Below are 17,804 nucleotides of genomic sequence, written 5' to 3'. Positions count from 1 at the left end.
ACACCTGGCAAAAGAAACTCAGCATATATGTTTGAGTCACTGGGGCATTATTTATTTTGACTGTTGTTTAACTACATTACTAGAGCCATGTTTTGTACAACTCTTCCTGGACAAAATTTGAACACCTCTAGCATTGCTCATGGTTCTCTATCTGTAATGATGAAATAACACAAGAAAGAAAGAGCTGCTGTGCCATGCACTTTACTTTGCTGAAGTGGGTCATTGGACTCCCTACCCTTTGCTTTCAGGGGCCTATCTGGCCAGATGGGTGATAAAAATAAACCCTGCTGTCAGGAGTCAGTCAAATCCCCAGCAGCACCCTGTCTTTGCCAGTGAGAGCCCTGTGGTCCCTGCGCAGTGATGGTGAGACAAACAGCCCCTGCATAAATAAGGGATGCTAGCACATAGCTCAAGCCCAGAATGAGGTTTGGAAGAAAGGAAGTCACGTCTTCCATTTGGCCTCAAGAGTGGTGCAGCCCCCTGGCTGGCTCTGTGTGTGTGTGCCTGGCTCTGCTCGGGGCTAGTTAGAGGGCAGAGCAGGGACTTCCTCCTGGGGCCAGAGCATGCTCAGGACCTCAGGCCAGTTACCCTGCTTTTTAATGAAAACCTGTTGCCCAGGTGAATGACTGGAAGTGATCCCTTATCATCACCTACATTAGAGTACCATGGAGCATATATTGTCAAGAACAAAGGTGGTTAATTGTATAGTTACATCAGTGTCTGTTGATGCTTGGCCAGTGTCAGAAGGCCTTGTTGAGTGTTCTTTGTGATTTTACCTCCATCATTGTCCTTGACATCACTGCAGGCAGTTTCCATAGAGGTGTCACAGCCAGTGCCCCTCCAGCCCAGCTGGCACACGCAGTACCAGCCATTGTTACCCAGAGTGCACCTACCATTTCCATTGCACAAACCAGGACAGCCCTCTGTGTAACAAAAAAGGACAAAGACAGAGGTCAGCACAGAATATCAAATAAAGCAGTTTCATGGCTAACAGATAAATATTGTATATTGTTTGCGAACAAACACCAACAATAATGACAACAATGCAGACTTGTTGGTGACAATGGTTTGTTGCTAATATTTATCTGGTAGAAATAGACTCAAGTCATTTTAGGATTTTAAATGGGTGAGGATGGCTGTAATGACCCTCAAGCGAAGTTGATTAATTTGATACACCTTTTGTGAAGCTTCTAACATCCCTTTGCAGTACAATCAGATAAGAGGGATCTTCTAAATCAATATTCACTCATTACTACAGTAGACTGGCCTACTGTATCTCTGCTACTACTGCTGGATAACGAGTGCAGTGGTGTATATGCTGGCAATAGTGCACATAATTGGATCTGTTTTTTAAATTTTCGAATCATTATGATCACAAAATTATGGCCACCGTCGTCTGCAAAAAAGAATGAGCTGCAACAAAACTGCATTACTTATGGAAAGGGAGAGTGTGTATTCTTTCATTAAGAGAAGAAGAATGCTAAATAAAATAGCAGGAAGTAGATAAGGCTGAGCTCAATAGCATTTTGAAGGCAAAGACTTTGCTTGCACTAACTGTGTTCCCAGGCATGAGACCCCTGGGGAGCTAAAAACAGGATGAAGCAGAACAACAGGTGAAACATTCCACTGTCTCTCTCTGGATAGGTCTTCACAAGGGCATAGATCAGAGGATTATCATTTTGCTAGCGCTGTTTGGCATTTATCTAGTACCTTATGATTCGTATCCCCTCGCTGAAGCAGAGGGTAACATCTCAAGATATCAGTCTGTCACACGTTGTGTTGTTAGCAAGCTGCCTTGATAGAGAGAATGTTAAGCTGACCCATTTTATCAACTAAAGAGACTGGGGCAGCTGTCTCGATGCTCTTATATCACACAAAAGAGTGGGAGAATGAGAGAGCAAGAAAGGAAGAGAGATGGTGCGGTGAACAGGAGACATGTATTAAAGGGAGAAAGATCTGTTGAAGGAAGAAATAGTAATGAGAACTAAATAGAGATGCGTATTTAGGAAGATAAAAGATGGCACCAAGAATAGATATGCGTTGTAGATCACATGGTTAGCTGAGTGATGCATCTGTGGCCCTTTGGTTGTTGTAATACAGAGACATTAGTATCATGACATGAGTCATAATACAGCCATGGATCAATGAGCAAACCTTTATGCACATCTATTCCTTATAAAAGGTGATTTAAAAAATAAAAGCCTCAAAAGCAGAACTAAATTTCAAATTATTTTCATACAACTTGGAGAACATTTTATCAAATAATATCCCCAACGTTTCTGTGATTCCTTTCTGTTCTATTGATGATCTAATATAGAAAGCCTCTATAATATTTTACTATTATACAAGGTTAATATTAAATTATATTAAGATTTTAGCCATGTTGACTTTCAAAAACAAATCATAAAACATGGCAAAAGCAACATGCAATTGTGCTTTCTCAATTGCAGCCATTCATTTATACTTTACGTATGTACTACAGTGCAGAAACAAGGGCTCCCTACGAAAAAGGTAATTAAAAAGGAGCATGCTGACTACTGAATAATGGGAACAAATTGTGGAGCATTAAAAATTGTAAGAAAAATAAATAATTCCATCTCCGTTTTTTTCTTCTTTCCCTGAAGAAAGGGACTCACTGTTGAAGGCTAATGCTGTTAGAAAGTGTCTTGCCTCCAAGAGACGTTTGGGAATTAGCCATCCTTTTATTGAGCAAATGGACAAAACAACACTGGTTAGACCAGTGGAGACAGATGATTAGTAAGCGCAGAATGTTTATTACAAGGATAAATAAAGATCCGCTCTCTGTTGGCACCAGTTCAACTTAATTGGCAGCCCTTTCAGATACGAGCCCCTGCTGAGCCCTGCCCAAGCCTGCCTGAAACAGCTCCAAACGTGAGGCTGCAAGTGTTCGAAGGACTCCTCTGGCAGCCGCTCTCATGCCAGGTGGTCCATTACCAAGGACACAGTGAGAGCGAGTAAGGGTGCTGGAGGCAGAGAGGCAGGGTTGCTGCAGAGCCTCCACCCCCTGCTTGCCCTGCACCAACCAGACCATGAACTCTTTTAATTAGAGAGGATGCGGCCTCAGCACCTATCAGGCCCTGCTCACAGCTGCACACTCATCCATAATGCATGGCACAGGTTATGAAGCCCCTTTCCCAACATCCCCCTATTGAGAAAGCAAGGGCACACACAAACCAAATATTCAACATGTAAAGAAAGCAGTACAACTTGACTCACCAGGTGTGAAAGTGCTAAGTGGAGATTACTGTGTGACAATATGGCAAAAAGTTGATGGGAGGTGGGGATCTTTGGAATGACTTGTTTGTGGCAACAAGAGGTACGTAGTGTTTGCATATGTCAATGTAGGTGAATAGCATGGTGTGTGTGCATGATTTGTTAATGCTGGCTGGAGTTAGAATGGGAGGAGGGGAAAATAGAAGGAAGGAGGAATGCCATACCTTTCACTACCTTATCCAGATAGTGAGCTTTGGAGATAAAAGACAGGACATATAAGGGAGGTTTGAACAGTGCCACTTCCATGACAAGACAGCAAGGCAAGGTGTTAGTTTACAATACAAAAAGTAAATCAAAAAAGGAAAAGCGCAGTCATGAAGCAAAACCATGCATTACAAGCAACACAACAATACGATCCAACACAGAGGGATAGGGATGGAGACCGAAAAAAGAGGGTGGGTGGGTGGATGGGTGGAATACAGAGAAAGAGAATGAGAGAAATGAGAGAGAGAGAGAGAGAGAGAGAGAGAGAGAGAGAGAGAGAAACAAAGAAACTGTGAGAGAGAGGGAAAAAGTGATATGTTCAGAAAGAACATTTCAATCTGTCCCCATTTATCAACTGCCAGGATCGGCAGAATATCTCAGGGGACTATTTCAGAAGCAACGTCATTGATGCACATATTACCGCCCTTAAATCTCTCAAGCAATATCGTACAGGAGGTCAGGATGTTCAACAAAAAGCCCTTTTAATCTTGAAACACCTCTATATATGATGAGGTCACCAGAGGCTTCGGCAATGGCGGGGCCAAATTGGTCCTCCTGTGCTCCACAGCATGGGGCTTGAGGCCAACGCAGAGCTCTCAATAATGAAAATTGATTTAAATTGAGATCTTTGGCTTCTTAATGGACGACACTGAGGAATATTCTTGTCGAGTGAGTGGGGATCTCAATATGGCACTTATAAAAGGCCCATCAATAATGCAAGGCCAGTATATAAAACTTTCACAGATTGAGTCAAGGCTCTGCACTGAGGCAGCTCTGCTCCAAGATCTGCATGACAATACTGTGAGAAAAATGATCATCATCTACTTAAATATGGAATAAGGTATTCACCTATAAGATTAGCATTCCCAACTTTTGTCCCTTCTCCCTCCCTGTGACTCAAATGCATGTGAGCAGTAAACTTTTGTTCAATGAAATGCTGTGGCAGAAGCGGAAGAGATGGCCATTTGTGTTCTCACTTCCTCTTTGATGCTTGAGTGGTTGGATCATGATGATAATGAGTGAGCTACCATGCTTGGTGGCAACTGTCAACACAGCAGTGGTGAATCTTGTACTTCCACTATTTTATTAGTAAAAATAGTAGTATGAGTAATGAGTAATAGTATTAATATAATGTGGTCAATGTGAAGCTTATTTTACTTTCTGTTGGGTTCTTTAACCTATGAGAATGTTGGGTTGGCCTATATGGACCAATGTACAATGTAGGACATGTGATCTTTTAAATCGAAAAAATATGTCTAGCGGGGTATGTATTTACTATTTCTAGTAGCTTATTTCTTATTTCACCATTTTAATTCTACTTCATTTGCCACCTTATTTTTGTGTTTACTCACAAATTGAATCTGCTCCCTTTCCAATCCTTTCAGTTCTCTTTTTCCCATGTTAACACACCTAACGTAGGCTTACTCCTCTGCTACAAACACATCAGCGTGCCCCGCCTCTATCTGTCTCTCTCTCCCTGTATATGTCTGCTCCATTGTGTTTCTCCATTATTAGTAGGATAAGTTTTATAAAGTCGCCGAAAAAACACAGAAATCGACTTCTGGACTTTTCCACCTGTTTAGAGCAGCAGGTGTGCAGCATGTTGAGGAGGCTTGTTGACGGCGTAGCCGTGGACGGCGAGGGTGACATGTACGAAACCAACGTGGTAGTTAAGATTGACATCAACACTAGTGTGTTCACTGTCGCTTTACCTGATCTGTGCATGGAAAATATCCGTGTCCGCGACTTGTAACGTAATAGATAACAACTCTGTTAAATGCAAAATGCTAAAATGGATCCAATATACTTGGGCAGTCCATCCAAGTAAAGTGTATGTGTGACACTGACTGAACTGTTGTTTTTCTTTTTACAAACCAGGTCTTCAGCTGTGTCTCCCTCCATGTTGCTGGAGAATTTTCGGAGCTGGAGGAGGGCTGCGTGTAGACGCAGAGGAAGAGTAGGGGTGGGGTTGTGTGGTGAGGGAGAGAGAGGAGCAAATGCTGGCAGGACTTTATGGAAAAATTAATTTATTAACTCAACATCAAATTATATCGGTATAAAACGGTTGTCTAATTTTATATCTCTTTAGAAAATATATACCTTATAATACTGATATCCTGCCCAGCCCATATTTTATATGATTGCTACATAATTTCTTATGTAACATTAACTACTAATTACACATTCAAGTACATTTGGAGTAAAAAATATTTCCCTCTCAAATATAATGGAGAAGAAGTGTAAATAAAATAAGGTATTAGAAATACCAATATCTTAAAATTGTGCTTAAGTACACTACTTTTAACAATTAAAACATATGAATAAAATTAAGAGAAGAGAAGAGAAGAGAAGAAAATGATGCAGCACAGGAACAGAATGTTAAAGTTGCAATTGTCAAATCAAAGCAAGCATCACATAACATGTCCTCTGAATTGGTCTCCTCTGATGTTTAGAAGAGGTTTGACAGTCCTGACACCAAATATCATGATCAAACCTCAGAACATCCATCAGCATAACTCAAAAATATCTTCATGCCGTCCTTTGGCAGTAAGCATTTCAAACAGAGGTGGGAGGTTACAGACAGATGTCAACTACTGCTTACTTATGATAACAGCTTGGTTGCATCTGTTGTTGGTAGTATTTACATATTACTGCTGGTCACTAGTCCCTTATGACAAACAAATGGGAATGCCACCTCTCTAGGAACTCCAAAAGAGCAAGCATATTGAAAGTAAATTTTCTATATACACTTTGCAAAGTTCTATCGGCTCCTTCAAACTCTTAACTATTCTCTCGGTAAAGGATTTTCATAAAAATAAAAAGAGCCAACATTATCAACCACTACTCTGCATACTCTCATAAAGGATTATGAAATCCACTAACACACAGCACTTAAAGACTTTACTGTCTGCCAACACAATGAAATTAACTCAGTCAAAACTTTTTTTAGGTTCAAGCCACGGTTTTCAAGAAAGCTCTTGACATTCAGTCATGGTCTTAAAAACTTACTTCTGCAAGTGTTTATAAAAGAAGAATTGTTACTATAAACATATAGTTAAAAGTGGTTGTTGACCTTCTAACAATGACTCACATGTCAGCATTTGAAATTAATAGTAAATGGAAAGGGAGCAAAGAAAGAGATGAGGAAAAGGATGAGTAAAATGAAAGGACACCTTAGCACATTCCCACATTAAAATGCATGAAGGCAAGCCTCAGATCCTTGAGTAAACCTGTTCATGCTTTACCAAGTTGCACAAATTCAATTAAGCATGCTTTTCCCTCTCTTCTCCAACTGGACCCTTCCCCTCACACCCAGCGCTTCATACACTCGCAGACAGACAGCCTACGCCTTTGTTGGCCCCCAAACACACACACATACATACACAGTCCCCCACCCAAACCCAAACCTCTTCCCATCCTACCAATAGTGCAGTGTTCTCCGTTCCAACCCGGACTGCATTCACATTTGCCATCCTTGCAAGTGCCATGTTCATTGCAGCGAGGGTGACACGCCCTCTGGTTACACCCAGTGCCCATCCAGCCGTCGTCACAGCGGCAGGTGCCCGACACACAAATGCCATGGCCACCACAGTCCGCTGCACAAATCTCTGTGGGAGACAGGGACATAGAAAAAGACAAAAAAGAGAGTGGGGGAAGACAGACAGAAAGGAAGGAAGGGGGGTGGAAGTGGGATGGAAAGGGACAACGAGGCGGTGACGGGACAAGGCAACAAGGGTGAAAAAAAAGACAAATCCAGGAGTTATTGTCAAGGAAAAGTCGGCCACGCTCCACTACCTTGTCTGATGGCAGCTGAAAAGAAATTCCTGCACCTCATAAGGGACAATCCTTTTTGACAATACAAATCTAATAAGTCCATTACAAAGAAAAGACATGGATTGTGGCGGCCTTAGCAGACTTATTCTTCTCCTTGCCTCTTCTCCTCTTTGTAAATGCACCTCTTTCTGTCACAATGGGGGCAAAAAAATTTAAATACACAGCTGGAACTTCTTGTAGGAATCACAACATTATCAGCATTACCATTTTGATTAAACTGTAAATGTTACTGTATTTCCTTTGTTGTACATGTAGGGTTCATAGCTTTGCTACATGCTTTACTGTGGGCCAAAAGCAGGAGGTAAGGCTTGACAGAATTATTTAAGGCATAGGATGTCAATTTGCTGTTTTTATTCTACCCAAGTACAGTGTTCTGGAGGAAGAAGTAGATTCATGGAATGAAGGAGACTGAGAGAAAGAGCCACAGTAAAGCTTGGCTGGTGCTATTGTGTGGCAGCTGAAAGACCTCCCTGACAGGCTGTGATAGAGCCTGGTACATTACCCACGTCTCATGAACTCGAGGGAGAGTATGACAAGATGAAAGCTCAAAGAAATTAAACACTGACAGATTTATTATGAATCTCATTGAAATGTTAACCTCTTTATTAACTATTCTGTTAAAAAAGAGGCTTAGCAGTATGGGCAACAAGGAACAATAGTCCTGCATTCCTGGCTTATTAGCCAAGCCAATTCAAATATGACCACAGGGGACCAAACTGGAGGTAAAATCTTTTAATAAGTCAATTACTGCCTTTACAGTGCCTATTTTGTCATTGCGACAAATTAAATTTGAGTGGTATTTTCAGCCACAAACCATAACATGACATTACCAGCTTAAAAGCTTTAAAAACACTCTCCCCTGCTAATTACAGCTCAGCACTTTGTTAAACAATGAAAATGATAATTTTACATCTGACTTTTGATTTAGATGTACAGTATGCTAGCAGAATTTGAATCAGTGCCACTTATGACTGCTAACACACACAAAGATAACATATCACTTTGATTCAGTTACAAAGGTTTACTCTTCACTCTGTCTTTCACATTTTTTAAAGACAATATTAACACAGTTTAGGAGGTACTAATGAACATCTTGAGTGATTTCATTAGCACATATGTTGATTTTTTTTTTTTTTTTGAAAGAAAAAATGACCATACCAGTTCCTTTCTCAGACTTATTAGAACACATACTGGTCAAAGAAAACAGATTCAAACTGACTGTGAGACAACTGTTCACTTGGAACACAGGAGCAAGCTTTAACGTGATAAAGATGCAATTATAGCCTGCAGGCAAACCCTCATTATCCATGGCCAGGAGTCCACAGTGAGAAATACTCCCATCCCCACGATGGCCATTACCATTTGCACTAAAGGACCGTGTAAACAAACTTTCCTCTGGGTGGGAGAATGGCAAAAATGGCATAAAAACACACATATTAAAGGACATAAAACCTCAGGCATTGTTTTATGGCTTGTAACAGCATTACTTCCAATGGTGCACAGCCAGGTTGTACCGTTCCAAAGTAACATGAGAAAATTAGTATGTGACTTAAAAGTATTGAGGATGCGGGATTAAAGAATCTCGAAAGCTATATCGAAAGCTTTTCATCTTTTTCTTCACCCAGCCTGCAAGGTTATAGGCTGCTAACTGTCCCACTATGTTGTATTAGACCACAGAAAGCTCAACAATGAACAGGATAAAGGCGCATTAAGAGCCAACTCACCATCATTTACAGAGCTCTGTCTCTGCGAAGCGAGCCCAGACTAACTGCCCATTTCCCTCAAAATCCCTAGGATTACCTAATAGGTCATTGTGTCTGGTTGGAAAATAAAGGGATTCATGGATCCAAGTGACTGCTGTACAAAAACTCTAATTTCAGGAATGTTTTGGGAGAATACAAATGTTGTCTAAATGAAGACCACAGCTGTATGAGCCTCTACAAAAACAGAGTTGATTTACTGATTATCAACACATCAGAGGCCTATTCAAACGGAGCTATGTGAAGATTTAATCTGTCAGAGAATAACCATAAAACATGGGTACAGTCTCATGAGCATTTACACATGCAGAGAATTGTGAAATTCTTCTGTAGGCTCTATAGTAAAAAGAAAAAAGAAACCAAAACACTTTTTTTCTCCTTAGCATTTTTTTTTACTCCAAAGTGCATTCTGCACTCCAACACTACAAGTCAGTGATGTTAGAGTTGACAGCTCTTTAACAATCTACCAGTTCACTGAGCTTTGTCAATATAATATTCTTTGGAAAGTTTGAGCAGGTAGGCTGCTGTCATAGCTCTACCTAAATTGTGCAGGACTTTTTTTTAATCCTTAAAGCCTCAAGAAGGTATATTCTAGCTGTATCTTATGTTCAGCCTATTCTTGACTACCAAGAGAAAACATTCCCTATGGACAAAAATGAACATAAGGGGAAGAATTCTCAATTCTAGAGCAGAAAAAGCTATCAACAGCTGTGGACCTTGTGCAAAAATGAAGAAAGATAGAACTCAAGAAAGAGCATTAACTTGCAATCGATCATACTCTGACATTATTCCTGCTATGTGTGTTTCCCATTTAGAGCAAAATCAGCCAGTTTGATTGCTAACTGTGGCCCTCCAACTGATCATTGATTTGAATAATTGAGGCTTTTATGTGAGCCATTTTCTTTTAACATAATCAGAAATGTTTACTTCTGTGAGGAGCCTAGTAATTATCAGTCATATTGAATCAAGCAGTGACACAAATTCCAACAAAAAGGCAAGGATGTTATCAGAGATGAACTGACATAGATTTTAGGTTATTACATGTTGTTGCTGTTTATTGTTTATTGTGAGATTACGTAACTGAGAAGTGTAAAACTACAAATACAGCTATGACTGGTTTGATCTGAAAACAGTTGTGATAAAACTGTGATGCCTTCAACTGCTGTATTACATTATGTATTTCTTTACTTATTCATGTAATAGTTATGGGTCTAAGCCTGAGTGGGGCAAGGAACCGCGATTACAAGGCAATTTTTTAATAGTTTTTTCCTTCAGTAAAGTATAGACATACAGTACTACAGACGTGACACCCCTAGGGTAAGTTAAGGCCACCGCAATGACCTCAGGCACAAAAATGAACACTTTTCAACCTCTAGGGGGCGCTACTGGCGAGGTAAATTGGGCTTGGAACTCCCACAAACGAAGGCGCATATCAAAAACCTTTTATCCACGAGTTCAGGGGATCAAGCTACATCTTATCTTAGCCTATTTCCGTCTATAATTTTTTTCCGCAAAACTGAAGCTGATAAAAGTTTGTAGAGGAAATTTTGATCTGCCACAAAATGGCCCAATTATAAGCTAACAAATGCAATTACCTCCTAGGTGGCGCTGTGTAACAGCAATTATAAGTTCCTCTATAACCACAAGTCGCATTGACATGAAACTTGAGCCCAATTGTTCAGGATGGTCTCCTGACTCCAGGCACCAAAGTTGACCCTAATATGCCCATAGGTGGTACTGTTATTGCAGATTAAAGACGTAAACAAAAATCCTATTGACTTACATTAATTTTATATCTCCTTAACCACAAGTCCGATTGATTCCAAATTTGGGTCATTTGTTAACCATGGTGCTATAATCGAAGCTGAAATACAGCGGGAAAATCCTATTCATTTGAATGGGATTTTGAACCAAGGGACATTTTGCCTCATAACTAGGCGCCAGTAGATCACATATTGATAAACCTTATATGTACGTGTTTGGGAGATATTGCTGATTCGTATGGTTTTGGAAACGCCTCTGTGCGATGACGTCATCATTTCGTGAAAACTGAAAAACCTATTTTAATTAACTCCTCCGAAGAGGCAAGTCTGATCGGCACCAAACTTGGTCCATCTCTGGACGAAACTGATAAAACTTTGTTCTGCAAAAAAATGTGCTAATTATAACATAACAATTGTTTACGCAGAACACAAAAACAGGAAGTGGTGTTTTATCTGAGGTTTGACAAGTCCGATGTACACCAACCTTGGGGATCTTATGTGGCATTCCTTCTCGAGGGTCTGTATGAAATTTGGTGGTGCTGTTAATCGATATCAAATGACACTCCCATACACATACATTCCTTTTATATCTCCGTAACTACAAGTCCCTTTAATATGAAACTCTGGCCGTATATTCTGAAAGGGCCCCTGATGTCGTGTGCAACATTTGATGAAATTTGGACAATAGGTGGCGCTGTTATTGCAAACTAAACTGTGCAGGAATATGTCATTCGAATACGTAGGATTTTGACATTACGCAGACAATCTCGTTCATCGCTCAGAGGGCTCGCGACCTCAGCTCTCTTGTTGTCCGCGCACGCCCGGGTCGGCTCACAACTGCTACAATTGCTTGCATTCTAGTTAAATTATGTTTTGCTGTTTATATAATAGTGTTATTGAATGCCTACCCCTAAACAGGCACAATGATCATCCATCTTTAAAAAGCTTCTAAATTCATAAGCACATAAGACGATGGCCTAAATTCTGTTTTCACCCTGCAAAAAAAGAAACAAAAGAACAAAAACAAAACAAACTTCTACTAATCAGAGCTAAATCAGCACTGGTCTGTGAAAGGGAATTGTGCCAGTGTTTACTCTCATCTGAAGGAAGCACTCACCTGTAGAGCAGTCATGACCTGTCCAGTTGGGATCACAGCTACAGGTTCCGGTGTCTGCCAGGAAAGCTCCGTGTCCAGAGCACTGGTCCATGCAGGAAGCCCTGGGGCTTTCGCATCCTGGCCCGCCCCACCCCACAAAGCAGTGGCACTCTCCCTGGACACATACCCCTCGGCCTGAGCATGTTGGGTCCAGACAGTCCACTAAAGGGTTCCAAAGAGACAGTGTCAGACACACCAGTCACCTGCTGTTTCCCTCCTTCAGAAGCAACCAGGTGTCTATTCAAGCCGGAGTAGAATGGCAACTGCAGTGGGCCGTATCTCAGCTGCAGCTGCTTCTGGCTTAGCAAATGTACAATGAATGTAGAGAGGGAACACATAACGACATGAGAAGGGCTGCTTTCTCGAAAACTGGACACAAGATTTACAAACAAGCAAATTAAATGGCTTTTTTCTTACTGGGACTTACAGCACCAACCTACAAGTACTGCCCACGCTCCTGCTGACACTTTCACTTTCATCATCTCATAATGAAGATTTCTCCCAACCAGGGAAAGTGCCTTAACAGGAGCATGATTCTCTAAAATGAAAGCCACAATGATGAGTAGTTCAAAGCTAGGAAAAACAAAACCCATTTTAACAGAATGTATAGGAGAAAATGGGGTAAAGTAAAATTCTGTGATCACTGTGACTGAGGAAGCCTTGCACTTGCTTCTCTCTGCCGAATGATTTAAAAACATTTTTTACCCTGTTTCAATTCAATTATTATGCTAAAATCAAATTAACGCCCTTTTCTGTAGCATCCCTTTCCTTAGCATGTTGTTAAATGAGTCATCACTTTGTAAGAAACAAGAGTTTTTGGGAGCATACAATCACAATGATAATATTCTTTCTACCAGACAATATTTGCATGGCACACGCAGATGGCAAATGGGCGCCAAGCAGGAGCAATGTCTAGCCACTGAGAGCAGCAGGCCGCACCGTGGCAGTTCCCCTTTACCATGACATAAATGGGTATAAAAGGCTGTTATAGTAAGACAAACAGGATCTCTCGCCTCTAAGCAGATGGTTTGGACACAAGGCACAAAGATCAGAGGCTAACTGACAAGAAACTCTCTCCTGGCAATTAATCATCTTGCCTGAAGGTCGCACGGAAGAAAGGTAAAAATGTTAAAGGGCCCTCGTCCACATTCCCCTCCACTCCTTATGGCTGACACTCCACCCAAAATAGAATGGGGGCCTATGGATGTCACAAACCCCCATTTATCAAACTCCCAGGGTCCATTTTTCATCTTGAAATGAGAGCCTTCAAGAGCTGACAAACACAATGGCTCCTTCAATCTTATCTGGTCAAGCCTTATCCAGCATCATGAATGTGGAGTTCCTAATGGATTAACAACAGACTTTGTGTCTGAATTTCAGACAACAAATGGACTGTTTCGATTAACATAACACCTTATGTCCGTGATGTATACAAGAAAAGGATGCATATTGTCAAGAGTTATGGCTACAATGCTCTTCGTAGAGAATATCCTTTTCTTTACTACTAGATTGACTGTTAAATAAGCCATACAAACTTAATAGCCATTCCCATTTAAAGTTTTTTTTAAATGTCAAGCACTTACACGCCAAGATGGTGGTTACAGCAGCCTTATTATGTAGGATTTCATAAATTTAGGATACATTACCATGACTTATCAAAACAATCACCTTCTTCACAGTTTTCTCCTTTGTAACCTGGGTTGCAAATACAGGTTCCCACGATACAAGTCCCATGGCTACTGCATGTGATGTCAATGCACTGGTTGGTGGGAACGTCACACTCGGAGCCCTTCCAGCCGCTGTGACACATGCAGCGACCTTTAAGGTATTGACCATTCCCGCTGCATAGCACTGGACAGGCAGCTTTGAAAAGAGCAGACAGCATACATCCATTTGAATGGACCCCTCCAACCATAGCTTCAAAGAATAGAGAGTGTGTGCTAAAGCCTCAATCTGACAATGAGCTTCTGACCAAAATGTTAAAAGGTTTCCTTTCCAGTGTACAATATGCAGCACAAATTACTTCACTTTGGCATCCAATGCAGATGTGACCGAATTTCTAACAAAACCTAACAACAGATATCTAATATCTACACAATGGCTGTTGTGTTGCTGCTGAAAATAAAAAAGAGTTGAATAAAAAGTGGTAAATACGGTGCTGGTCGACACATGGATAACAGATGGCAGTATATACAAAGATGCATCATTCTAACAGTTAGTTAAAGTTGTTTTTTCATGTTATTTCATTTGGGAAGAAAATAAATACAGCCTTAGTTTTAATTATTGAAAGGATTAATCAATACCAGCTCCTTAATCTAAAGCTCTTTTCTCTATGCAGTTATTCAATAGATATTTTATATGTAACACAATACATCATTAGGAGAGATACTGGGAAAAATTAATCATTAGAATTAGAACTGCCTAATTTAATAATCTGAAGTACAATAAAAAGTAATTGTAAGATTAAAATTGCTTTGTTCTGGTCATGGAGTGAAAATAATTTGGTCACCACCCTAAATCGTTATGTATCTGACTGATGAAGATCAATAAAGACATTATGACTGAAGGTGTGACTCACCTCGCCCACAGTCAGGTCCTTTGAATCCTAAAAAGCAGTGGCATGTTCCAGCAAGACAGTCACCGTTCCCAAAGCAGTTACTGGGACAGTCATCAATAGAATCTGCAAAAGAGCAATCAGGAGCTTTTCTGAGTAATGTGGTTTGAAAAACAGTTTTCCTCCCACTCATTTTCTCTGGGTTGATTATTATCCCTTTGCTAATGACAGTGATAAGCACAGGCTCCAATCCTGTCAACATTTCTATTTCACTGCAAAACAGTTTCGAGTGTTGCTGATGTTTCACCCAAACGGGAGAATTCACTAAAAGAGTCAACAACTTCTGATCATTTGGCTTCCACCAAAAGCAAGGCAAATTCTCAGAAGTTTCGAATGCAATAGATGTGATAAGTGACATGCATCATTTGATAAACTTAATTTGACACTTTTATGGCACACTGCAAACAGGCGATTCGAAGCATCAGCAGCACTGGCACCTGCATTTCCCTACTGCCTTGGGTAATGTTACTGTATCGTGTTTTCTTCGTCTGATTTTCTGTTTGCTCTATGTATTTGCAGAAACAATGAGTAGGCCAGACAGACTACTTTGCCTTCCTGTTTTTGTGTATTTATCACAATGCTACAAGCTGAATTGTCTGTAGTTTAGTGAGGTATATACATTTTGTGGTCGTTGTTTTTATTTTGTAAACATAGAAATAGTGATTTATAGTGCGAAATGCATTTTCATAGGCCACCGGTTAGAGCTGTGTTTAATGTGTTCTTTCAAAATATTCAAGTTACAGGGTACAAGGTTGTTTATTATTGTCATTATACAGCACAAGGCTGCATAACAAAACGAAATTTGTAGTTGGTTCATAATATCAAACATTCATAAAAATTCATAAAAATATAATTAATTAGATCTTTGAAATTATCTACATACCAGTTTTGTTTTTAAAAAATGAACTAAATGGATGAATGATAATTGCACTGGGATATACAAAATTTATTACAGCACCTTGTCTAAATCTAGTTGGGCTCAAAACAAATAGCTTGTGATTTTATCACAAACCCCCAATAATTCATTCTGATCTAGAAAGCATTTTTTACACAGTCACTGGTGTTGTGTTGTCTTTTTAGCATGTCGTTTAAAAAAAAAAGAGTAGTTAGTTATGAATAGCAAAAAATAAAGAAATGCTTGCAAAAATTTATGTTAGTGTTCTCAACCATAGAACCTTCAAATTAAATTGTGAGCACAAATGACCCAGATGTAAAAATGATTTTGCTGTAATGATGATGTCCTGGCAGAAACATGTGAACTCTTAATGTGACTGTCTTTTGACTGATTTATTTGTACCTGCTTATAAGCCATTACAATAAATGTTTTGTAATGCTTTAACATAACCTTTAATTCCCTCTTTACTTTTCAAGTTCTTAGAATATCGTATGCTAGTGGCCTTTGGTGGCTTTATTACTGTATCTGTCTTTGTTTCTTGACAAACTGTGAGCATTTTGTGTGATGCAAACAATCAACACAACACTTGCCTTCATTTCCTGTATTGATCCCTCTACCTAAATCAAATAAATTGGCAAAATAATTATTTCTACTACCATGTTCTGACACTTGCTTTTATTAGAAATAATAGTGACCACTGATCTATGAGGAGCTTGACAGCAGCAGAATTCTGAAACATGATGCTCACTGAATTAAGCCTGAAATGGTGCTGAAAAGTGTTCAGTCTTGTCCATTGCCTTCAGGCAGCAGAATCTCTGAGGCAAAACTTACTGAACAAAGAATCTCTTGTGCTCCACAAAGGGTTAGAAATGTGAGCCATGGATTCAGCTTCCCTTTACTCTGGAGAGTCAATCATCACTGAGGATGCAACACAAGACAGAGAGAAAAGACAAAGAGAGAAAGGGAGAAAGAGATGGATGCAGACCAGAGATGCAGTGAAAAGAGAGAGGGGTAGGCAGTGAGCAGAGAAACGCTGTTGATGTTTTCAGTGCTGAAGGTTCGCCTTTGCCATATTGAGTTAGTGAGGGGATGCAGGGGAAACTATCCTCTGGGGTGGAGGCAAATCAGCATTTTGGTGAGGTTTTGATAGCTTCCTAAAAGAACTTCCACCTACAGTTAGAGAGCTAGGCCTTTTTCCTCAAAGCTAGTGAAAGCACTGTGTGTGTTGGGTGACAGTTAGGAGAATGAGGTGTGGTATGAGGCTATTAAAAAGCACAATTATGCAGGAGAGATTCCTGGTGTGATGTATATAGAGATTTAAAAAAAGCAGTGATGTGATTTACTGTTCACGAAGCAAGGCAGTGAAAGACTAACTTGACTGCAATCCACTGACATGTAAAGTGAGCAGTTATTATACATTAATGCGCTTCTAATTAAGGTTATCTTATCTTGATCTATCATGGGTATTCCTTTGATGAAAAACAAACTGTCAAACTGAACATGTTTAATTGAGTAATTGAGAACTGCAGTGCTCCCATTCTGAATACTGGCGCAGTTTAGTAGACTATGCACACCCCATGTCTATTACCTGTGTTTCCTCTGAGAGCAGGCAGGGGAGGCCATGAATATCTCTTAGCCACACACTCAACATAGGCCAACGCATAAATCATGGATTCAAGCAGAGCTTCATTGAAATTCATCACCCTTCATATCAGGGGAGCTAACTATTGTGTGAGTCTTTCCAGTCGGTGAGAACACAGTAGCATGCAGTAGGCAGGTTTAATCAGTACCTTGCCATACTCTCAGAGGATGCAGTACATTTGAATGATGGTTAGTTGTGAACAGAGAGAGCCTGTGCTATAGAGTGAGACAGGATATAGAGTAAGACATTGGTGCTGGGTCTTTGCTTCCCTTCTCTGTATAGGAAGCCGTGTCTGGGTTGAAGCATGTCTGGCACCAGGCAGCAGGGACAAATGGCTTCATGCTCCAGAGGGCTGTGATACAAAACATTCAGTAGGACACATTTCACATCGCCATGGAGCCGCAGCCAAGTAATGAGGAGCAGCCCAGATTAAAGACAGGGACGCTCTCCCCCACAGATGTATTATGGCATGGCTATGTGCAACAAGCAAACCTTTCATTTAATACATGTGAAGAGAATAAGGTGCCTTAATGGTGGTAAAATAAGACATTTTCCTACCAACCCCGTCAGAAACACTTAAATAATTTTACTGTTAGCGACTAATAAAAAATGGTGCTTGTGTTGCTCAGTGTGCCTGTTCTG

General features: G+C 40.3%; 1 protein-coding gene across 1 annotated transcript in view; it reads right to left on the bottom strand.

Annotated features, from left to right (window-relative positions):
• Nucleotides 1–17,804, bottom strand: part of tenm4 (teneurin transmembrane protein 4) — a 217,006-nt gene that overhangs the window by 49,533 nt on the left and 149,669 nt on the right. Inside the window, exons 13-17 of the mRNA XM_046074291.1 lie at nt 14,590–14,691; nt 13,680–13,874; nt 11,973–12,173; nt 6,921–7,106; nt 777–923 (exon numbers count right to left, since the gene is read on the bottom strand). Of these exons, the coding sequence (XP_045930247.1) occupies nt 777–923; nt 6,921–7,106; nt 11,973–12,173; nt 13,680–13,874; nt 14,590–14,691 (831 nt within the window). The remainder of the gene's footprint in view (nt 1–776; nt 924–6,920; nt 7,107–11,972; nt 12,174–13,679; nt 13,875–14,589; nt 14,692–17,804) is intronic.

The sequence above is a fragment of the Micropterus dolomieu genome, linkage group LG17 (genome assembly GCF_021292245.1).
Source record: "Micropterus dolomieu isolate WLL.071019.BEF.003 ecotype Adirondacks linkage group LG17, ASM2129224v1, whole genome shotgun sequence".
Taxonomy (NCBI): domain Eukaryota; kingdom Metazoa; phylum Chordata; class Actinopteri; order Centrarchiformes; family Centrarchidae; genus Micropterus; species Micropterus dolomieu.
The sequence above is the reverse complement of the archived record's forward strand: the minus strand, read 5'-3'. Positions and strand labels throughout refer to the sequence as shown.